Consider the following 9,673-nt stretch of genomic DNA (forward strand, 5'->3'; position numbering starts at 1 on the left):
AACCAAACATCCCCGCGTTTGTGACTCCAACAGTGTGACATTCTAGAAAAGGCAGAACTATGGAGATAGTCTGCAGACATTCTGAATAACAAGATAGGTACTCTTCTCTTTTTTTGAGATGGGGGTCTTGCTATTGTGCCCAGGCTGGACTTGAACTCCTGGGCTCAAATAGTCCTCCCGCTTCTGCCTCCCAAGTAGCTGGAACTACAGGCGCGTGCCACCACTTCATTCTGGCCACTTTGATTCAGCGTTTCCTGAACTGTGTGAGAAACATTTGGGGAAAATTCTGCACACAGCACCCCCTCATGGACAGTTCCCTCCCACACTTTAGTATGATAAAGGCTCTGATAAGTCCTGTGGTGAGAACATGGCCCACTAGTTATTATTATTACTGTTTTATTATTAACATCTCTTTCCCACCCCCTCCAGGCATTCAGTGCAACACATTTTGGAAAATGGCATGGTTTGGGAGCCACTACCTTCGTTTTATTATGGGAGAAATGGTGACCAAAAGACTTTAAACAATTTAGGTCAGAAAACAGGTCGAGGGGTCCCCACGGGAGAGAGAGAGGACCCCGCAGGCACAGGCTGTGCAAACATCCCGGCTCACACGGTGCCACTCCCCCAGAGCGGGCACCGGGGACACACAGGAGGCACCTGGGCCCTTTCTAGATGAAGGATGTGCTTAGCTGGACGCTAGGAGAAAGTGAAAATGGGGACCTGAGCCCCAATTCTGAAGAAGCATTCAGGACACTCCCCAGGTGAAGGCCACACTGGCAGCAGGGACTGTGTCCCCAGGGACCAGGGCTCCCTATCTTTCTCCTGCCCTCCTTCCTCTCCTTTCTGCGTCCGGGTTCCAGAAGAATGTTCTCTCTAAAAGACCAAAAGGGACCAGGGAACAAGAGACCCACTGCCACGTAGACAGGATGCTCGCTCTGGGAGCGCAGGTGTGAGCCCAACTCCACAGAGGGCTGATGCCAGCCTGGCCAGCTGCATCGCAGAATCCATGCTCTGAATGGGGCGTGGCTGTTTCTTCCTATGGGAGGAGCGTTCGCATCAAGGCCTGTATGCCCGTGGCGGGTGACATCCCATGGTTGCCCCAGGCCAAGGAGAACGGGTGGATTGGTCTGGCAGCCCTGCCAGGTAACCCAGAGACTGCTTTTAAAAACTTGTGGTCGGCCGGGCTCGGTGGCTCAGCCTGTCATCCCAGCACTTTGGGAGGCCGAGGTGAGTGGATTGCCTGAGCCTGCAGGTTCAAGACCCGCCTGGGCAACTTGATGAGACCTCATCTCAACAACAAATTAAAATTAGCCAGGCGTGGTAACGCGTGCCTGTAGTTCCAGCTACTTGGAAGGCTGAGGCGGAAGGATCGCCGGAGCCCAGCAGGTCGAGGCTGCGGTGGCCAGGAGCGGCCATTGCACTCCGGTCTGGGTGACAGAGTGAGACTTCAACTCAAAAAACAAAACAAAACAAAAAAAACTTGTGGTCGTGGGAGATTCCAAAAGGAGAGAGAAGACCAGAGGGAACCCCCACGTCCTGTCGCCAGGCCCCAGCCAGCATGGCCATGCCTGGCCACGGCTGACACCATTGCTAACTCTGTGCAACTGCAAGTTCACGGCAGCTGCAGGTCAGGACACCCCGACAGGAGGAGGAAGCCGCATTTCTGGATAAAGGAAGAGGGAAGATGGGTGTCGTGGGGGTGGCCACGCACTCGGCTTCCTCCGCCCCGTCTACCCACCTGGTGCCCAGCCGCCGCGTCCTCAGCCCCATGAACACAGAGCGGATCAGTTTCCCGAAGGAGGCGGCGTTCACCGGGTCCAGCTTGTGCTCCTGGCAGTGACGAAGGTAGTGGTTGTAGAGAGAACTTCGGGGCAGACTCACGCCTTCCGCCGTCTCGTAGTTATCTAACAGCCACTGGAGCTGCACACACAAAGACACGTTTGCTGTTGTCAAAATCCCAAGAGACACTCGGAATGGCTTGCTGCCCTTGGCTACCGACGCGATGGGGAAACCACCTTGACTGTCACTGATCTGCGCTCTCTAAGCTCAGGAATGAATCACTGGTTTTCATTCCTGCATTGACCCCTTCTGTTTTCAGCCTGGGGGGTCGGGTCCCTTCACTTATTTTATTAACATCTGCATGGGATTGAGACCTATTAGGCTTTGACTTCATAATCATTTAAACACCTACACACCACCAGATAGTGTTGAAACACCAAATATTTCTTAATCGCACGGGAGTGGAAATTCTGATGCCCAGAGAATCACGAAGAGCAAGGAAAACCTGGTGGGTCCATTAGCACTGCGCTCTGTTGTTGGAAGGGTTGTGGCAGAGGCCGACCAGGCATGGTGGCTCACGCCTGTCATCCCAGCCCTCTGGGAGGCTGGGTTGGGAGGATCGCCTGAGCCCAGGAGTTTGAGACCAGCCTGGGAAACATGGTGAGACCTTGTCGCTACAAAAAAATCAAAAAATTAGCCAGGCATAGTGGTGCCTATACTCCCAGCTACCCAGGAGGCTGCGGCTGGAGGACTGCCTGAGCCCAGAAAATCGAGGCTGCAGTCAGCTACAATCTAATGCTGTTTTCCCAAAAGGGCAAATGAAGAAGACTGCCCCCTGTGGGGGCCTTTCTCATTATCCTTGAGCTTGGGCTCTGCCCACCCAGAGCTCTGTTCCAACCTGAGCCACAGCCTTGACCTCTCGGAGCATGTTCCTGCTGGGCCTCGCCCGGCCACTCTGCCCAGTCCTTCCCTGCCCTTGCTCTGGGGACGCTCAGGGACACATCCTCAGAAGGTCTGGGGGAGGAGCTGGATCAGCCCAGGGTGTCTCGCGTCTGGCTGGGCTCTGCCCCGCTTGTGCTGTCAGGGCGGCCCCTCCGATGCCCTGAGTGTGAGGAAATTCACTTCCTTGCGGCTGCAGGCCAGTCCCTGCTTAGTGGAGCCAGCAGGATGGGGCGATGCAGCCAGTCCCTGCTTAGTGGAGCCAGCAGGATGGGGCGATTCGGTTCTAGGCACCTCCCATCCCCTCTGATGGTCTCTTGGTGCTGGAGTGGGGGTTGAAGGGGCTGGTGTTGGCTGGGCCCTGAACCCAGCAGGTTTCCTTTCACACTGCCTCCCCTATTTATTGCCCGACCTTCCCCCCAACCCAGAGTGCTCCCTGAGGGCGGAGCCAGAGCCAGGATCTTGGGGAAGCCTGAGCCTGGCAGTGAGAGAGACGGACCACGAGGAAAGGGGTACCCCGACCCTTGGGGAGCGAGCGAAGAGTCTGGACACGCAGGCTGGGCGGGGCAGGTGCCCCTTCTGAGGGCGTCCCCATGGGCGGCAGGAGGCAGGGCAGTAGCCATGTGTCTCAAGGGGCCAACGCACGACGTGAATTATCAGGGTACGAGCTTGAGGCCAGATTTGGAGGGATGTGAGCTGTTAGGATCACACGACTAGGAGTCCTGAGTATTGGAATCTAAGACCCTATCTGCCAGTTGGATATGACTGGTTCATACGTAAAAAGAATCCTGTGGAAAAGATGACCGCATCTACTATAAACAACTCTTTGGGTAATCGTGCTGATCATGACAGTAAAAGGGTGCATGATTGTCCTTCCTGAGCCTTAGAAAGAAACTCCAGAGGGCTGACTCTGCCAGAACAGTCAGATCCATTTCTCTCTCTTCTGCTGGCAAACTAGCTCCCTGGAAGGGAAATGGATGAGAGCTGAGGTGAAACTGCCTCTATGAAATTGGCGAAGGTCATGGGTAGAAAAACTAAAAGAGACCTGAGCCCATGAAGGTGCAGCCATGATTAGAAATTAACAAATCTGGCTGGACGTGGTGGCTCAGTCCATAATTCCAGCACTTTGGGAGGCCGAGGTGAGAAGAGTGCCTGAGCCCAGGGGTTCGAGACCAGCCTGGGCAACTTGGTGACCTCGTCTCTACAATAAATCAAAAATTAGCCAGGCATGGTGGCGCATGCCTGTAGTTCTGGCTACTTCGAGGACTGAGGAGGAACGATCGCCTGAGCCCAGCTGGTGGAGGCTGTGGTACCTGCGAGCGTGCCACTGCACTCCAGCCTGGGCGACAGAGTGATACTTCGACTCAAATAAATTCATTATTTCGAAGATTGCTTGTAATTCAATGAGGAGCAATTGATTTTCCCTTAAACAATGACCTAAGACTTCAGGATCCCTGGGCGGCATCTTGGATCTTTATCCACTGAAGGGTGCGAGCAGCCCCTCCTGGGATTCCTCCTCCCACACAGCAGTCTCCGTGTGGCTGACCATCAGTGGCTGATGGTCCAAGAGCTGCCTTATAGATAGTCTCCCTGTTATAAAACCTGAGTGGAGCTTGAGATGTTTTTCAGAACTCACACTGGTGAACCCATGACCCCACCCAGACCGGGGACACATACCAAGGAGCTGGCTCCCCAGAAACTGGGTCTGTGACATGAAGACAGTTGCAACACCGCTCACGACATCCTCTCCCACCAGTCAGTAGTCCCTAGCCCCCCACCCACCAAATCCCTTTGAAAAACCCTGGCCTCTGAGTTCTCAGGGAGGCGCCCTCCTCACTCAGTGGCTTTGAGATATTAAGCTCTTTCCTGGCTGTAATAGCTGTGACAGTCTTGGTTTTCTGGGCAGCGGGCGTAAGGACCTGGTTGGGCTGTAACAGAAGCAGGGTGTGCTTACGGACTCCGCCCAAGATCCATACTCACTGGCAGGCTGAGAGACTTGTTCTGGATCCCACACCCAGTGTTGTAGCTGACCCAAGATGAGCATCTAACACGTTGTTAAACTGACCACGAGGGTCCAGTCTCTCTTCCCCAGTGTCAATTACTCAACCTCAGGGCCTCCGGAGATTCACACAAGGAAAGGGAGAAAGCTGACCAGGACTGCCTTTCCAGTTAAGGGATGCCTCGCAGTTCTATCTGCCTATGCTTGCACTATTTTTATGTGATTATTTATTTATTCATTCATTAATTAATTCATTTATTAGAGGCAAGGTCTGGCTTGCCTCCTGCCCAGGCTGGAGTGCAGTGGTGTGATCATAGCTCACTGCAGCCTCGACCTTCTGGGCTCAGGCGATCCTCCTCCCAAGTAGCTGGGACTATAGGTATGCACCACCGTGCCTGGCTAATTTTTAAATTGTTTATAGAGACGGTGTTTCAGTACGTTGCCCAGGCTGGTCTTGAACTCCTGGCCTTAAGCGATTCTCCTGACTTGGCCTCCCAAACTGCTGCATTATAGGCGTGAGCCATTGCACTTGGCACTATGTCAAACATGAATAAAGAAAATGCTTTCCAAGAAAACGTACATTTATCCACATTTGTCATGATCTGTCGGGATAGCACACCTCCTGATGAAATGGACCAAATCCTTCTCTTTAGGGGGAACCTCCCCCCCCCAGTGGATTGGGGCTCTCTGCTGGCATAGACCTAGGGATAGATATCGTCACCTACAAGTGGAAGAGCAAGACCTGTGCCCACCCATCTGGCCCCTGTGTCTTCTAAGATACTCGTTTCTGCTCTTTGGGGCAGATTTGCCTGACCCTGGCCCCTCACTGGCGGGTGGCGAGTTCGATTCTAACTGGTTGGGCAGCTCTCCCAAGCACCCGTGTGCGCTCTGAGAACACCCACCCTTTCATCCACCCTGCAAATGTTTACTAAGAGCTGATGAAGCTAGGCCCTGTTTTGGGGGCTGGGGATGCAGCAGTGAATAAAATGCAACTCCTTGCCCCCCGAAGCATCCATTCTCACCCACTCACAATAAACAGGTAAACAGAACCAAGTAAGAGAAGGTGCTAAGTGCCACGAGAGCAATTACCCTGGGCATAGGTACCAGGAGCTTGGCATGGAGGGAAGTGGAGGGAGAATGACTTTCAGATTGGGTGGGGGTATCTGGCCAGGCTTGTGGAGCCGGTGCTGAGTAAGGACGGAAGGAGGTGAGGGAGGAGCCTTGAGGACAAGAACTCCATGCAGAGGGCACGGCTTGTGCAAAGGCCCTGGGGCAGGACCTCACCTGGCATTTGGGGGGCACAGCGAGGAGGCCCGTGTGGCTGGAGAGGGAGGGAGGAGGGAAGGGCAGAGAGGGGAAGGTTTTTGGCAATACTGGCTTCTCCTTGGAGAGCTGTGGGGAGCCCTGGGGCTTTCTGAGCAGAGTAGCGCCATGATCTTAGGCTCCAGGAGTTGGTACTGCCAGGAGAAGGGCCTGGAAGCTGGGGAAGGGCTGGCAGGAGGTGGCTGAAAATCCATGGGGAGATGGTGGTGGCTGGGCGGTGGCTGTGTGGAGGAGATGGGAGCAAGCATAAGCTGGGACCAGGGCCTGAGCGCCTGGCAGGACGGCTGCCCCGCCTGAGTGGGTCGATGGTGGAAGGCTTAAGTCACGTGCTGCGCCAAGACACTACCCAGCCGCAGGTGGGCGAGTCCAAGTAGCCCGGGTGGGTTGGCGAACTGGGGAGATGGACAGGAAGACTGAGTGAGAACAGGAATGTGTCACGGCCAAAGTGACTTGTAGACCGGGGCACCGCCCAGGGAGCGACCAGCTCTAGTAACCCCACCCTTGTCTGCAGGTGACAGCATTGTTCAGGCTTCTGTGGGCCACCGGCTGAAGGCTAAATGACCTTTGACAATTTTGTTTATTTGGTTGTTTGTTTGTTTGAGTCGGGGTCTCACTCTGTTGCCCAGGCTGGAGTGCAGTGGCACGCTCATAGCTCACCGCAGCCTCCACCTCCTGGGCTCAGGTGATCCTTCCATCTTAGCCTACCAAGTAGCTGGGAGTACAGGAGCACGCCACCACACCCAGGTAATTTTTTATTTTTTGTAGGGACGAGCTCTCGCTATGTTGCTTGGGCTGGTCTTGAACTCCTGGGCTCAAGTGACTTCCCACCTCGGCCCCCCAAAGTGTTGGGATTACAGGCGTGAGCCACCGCACCCAGCCTATGCTTCTTGATTTAAAAAACAAAATGTCCTCACCTGAGTCTTTCCTAGCTGCTAATTTTTTCTTCTAAATAAAAAAGAACAACCCACATGCCATATAACTTGAATACAGTTCATCTCAAGGCGGCACCTTCTCCCCAAGTGTGGAACTAATGAGAGTTTAATTTAGACAGCGACCACCTCTCGGGACTGTGGCTTGGTGCACCTGCTGTAGGGTCAGGGAGTCCAGTGCCTCCCGGGCACTGAGGCTCCTTCTTCTGATTGAGGCTGGACCTTGACCGACGCCTGGGCTGCCTTCAGACAGGTGCTGCAGTGACACCCAGATGGGTGGAGAAGGGTTTCGCCCCAGCCCCAGCTCTTTCCTCTGAATGGGTCTCCCTGTTTCCAAGCTACCAAATTCTGCCCTCCCTGTTGAGTGCCTGCTCTGGGGCACCTACTTCCTGGGGCTCCCACACCAGGCTGACTGTCAGCTGGCTGAAATGTTCTTCCAATGTGCAGAGCCCAGGCCCTGCAGACCCCTGGGTCTGAGTCCCTGGGCCCAGCCTGGGAAGTTTGTGGAGAGTTGGTCTGGGAGACATCTTACAGGCTCAGGCAACTAGCTCCTCCCACCCCCCCACCAGACGGAGGAAGCCATCCCCGAGGAACACGGTAACCTGCTCCTCTGGGGACCTCTGTGGGTTCCTGTCCACACATTCCACTGTTTTGCCCTCAATGCTAAGCTCCCTGGAGTGACTCTCCTTTTTTGCTCCCTGCGTTCGGTACCGACCCAGCCAGAGCTCTGCACACAGCAGACACTGACTGTCACCAAGTGGCAGCAGGGAAGAGGCACGCATGACCCCGCTGTGGGTAGGACACCCTGACCAGGGCTCTCCGAGAGGGGAGGTCTGAGAGGTCACTGGGAAAACAGGTTCACAAGGCACAGCTGCCCAGGCTCGTCTGACCCTGAGCTGAGCTGGCAAAGAAGGCGGGTTTGTGGCTATGACCCCCCAGACCTCTAGAAGGCTGCTACCCACCGCCAGAGCCATCTCAGCTGCAGGAAGCCCCAGGCAGCTCCAGGACAAACGTCTCAAGCACGCGCAGGCGGGCAGAGGGCGCGCTGTCCCCAGCTAACAGAGGTCACGTTCTTTTTAACTTCTTCCTCTCTGGCTCACACATTTGCCAAAATGACATCCAGTGTACCAGTCCCCAGGGTCTGTGGCAGGCTTTATAGAAGGATCTTATTTTTACCTTGATTGCTTCTAAGTCACCAAGCCCTAAATCCTACTTATCACAGCTTGTGACAGAAGAAACAACAGGTCACCAGCAAGAAAGCAGGACGGGAGACTTGACCTGCTAGAAAAGCCAACCTGGCATGTGACTCTGCAGGGACCGCCCCAAGAAGTCTGCTCCCTCAGTGATGCCTGTTAAACCAAGCATCAACAGCCAGAGGCAAGCGCTCATGGGTGCTCCCCACAGGCATTTTCACTCTCCCGTGGTGCCACTCTGCCTGTCTTTCATGGTGTCTCCCCGCGGGGCTAGCCTCACCCCTGGGCCCCGCAGGCGGCCATGTGGCCACACGTGTTTGCCTCTAAGTTGAAGACCCCCGATCCTTGTTGGATAGCGGATGCGGCCCTGCAGACTTTTCTATACATGGGCTCTGAGGTTAAGACAAGGGGTCAGGGGTGTCTTCTCTCCAGGTACACACTGGAGATGTCCCCCCCACCCCGGACCTGCCCACAGGAGGGACACCATTCAGCAGTGACGTGACGGGTGACAAGATGGCCACCTCCCACGCGGCCCAGAAACCGAGCAGGGGCCTGACCTGACATGCTCCCTCCCCCTTCACCTTTTTTTTTTGCTTCAAGACAAGCCACAGAGGAAATATTTCTATTTCTTCGAGTGACCGGCGCTCGGTGGTTGGGGACAGAGCTCTCATCAGGCACTGCCCCGAGTAGCCAGCCTCGCCTGTGCCCCATCCACAAACCCAGGTTTCTGGACCCTTCCTAGGTCAGCTTCTGCCCCGGAATCCCTTACTCTCTTCGGCCACACCAAAGTCATGCTGGGGTCACAGTGGGGATCGGATTCGCCCGAAGGGGACGTGCTTGTCTTTGATGTTTGGATTCTCAAGAGAAGGTCAGATCTCAGGATTAGTCTAGGGGAGTAAACTGCTAGAGGCGCGTTCTGACCACAAGGCCTGTCCTAGTTTTAAAAGGCGAACCCATTTCCAGGTATGTGCAAAGCGACTCGAGAGCATCTGGAAGAGTGAAATCAAAGGGACAGGTCTGGGGAGGCCAGAACTTGCCATCTCAACTGGCCCTGGAAATGAGGACTCTGACCAGCCACCCCTGCCACCCCCTGCGTTCCCGTCCTGCCACGAGACTGGCAGAGCCGGGACGTCCACGCCCTCCTGATGGCATCTACGGTCACGACTTTCTCCCATGAGACAAGTAAAAGAGAAAGACCTCATATAGCAAAAGTCAGCAGGAATGTGTTGCTTTATACTTTTCTCAGTTACCATTTCTTTCAAAGAGCTGATCCCAGGAAAATTAGCTAAAAGTCTTTCTGGCACTTCTGATGTTATGTCATTTTCTCTCTCTTTTGTATTACTGCTGCTTATTTTAGTATTGTTTTTATTTTTAGTGTGTAACTACTCTGCTCATTGCCTACTGGGCACTGTTGGAAGTATTTTACATATACTACATAATTTAATTCCTATAGTAACCCTAAGAGGTAGCTGCTGTTATGATCTTTTTTTTTTTTTTTTTTTTTTTTTTGG

At 54.3% G+C, this 9,673-nt stretch overlaps 1 protein-coding gene across 1 annotated transcript in view; it reads right to left on the reverse strand.

Moving 5' to 3' along the window:
* RFX2 (regulatory factor X2) overlaps positions 1-9,673 on the reverse strand; it is a 60,643-nt gene that overhangs the window by 14,448 nt on the left and 36,522 nt on the right. Inside the window, exon 7 of the mRNA XM_008050419.2 lies at positions 1,739-1,920. Coding sequence (XP_008048610.1) covers positions 1,739-1,920 — 182 coding nt within the window. The remainder of the gene's footprint in view (positions 1-1,738; positions 1,921-9,673) is intronic.

This window comes from Carlito syrichta, unplaced genomic scaffold (assembly GCF_000164805.1).
Source record: "Carlito syrichta isolate Samal-C Ts95f unplaced genomic scaffold, Tarsius_syrichta-2.0.1 Scaffold145391, whole genome shotgun sequence".
In the NCBI taxonomy this organism is placed as follows: domain Eukaryota; kingdom Metazoa; phylum Chordata; class Mammalia; order Primates; family Tarsiidae; genus Carlito; species Carlito syrichta.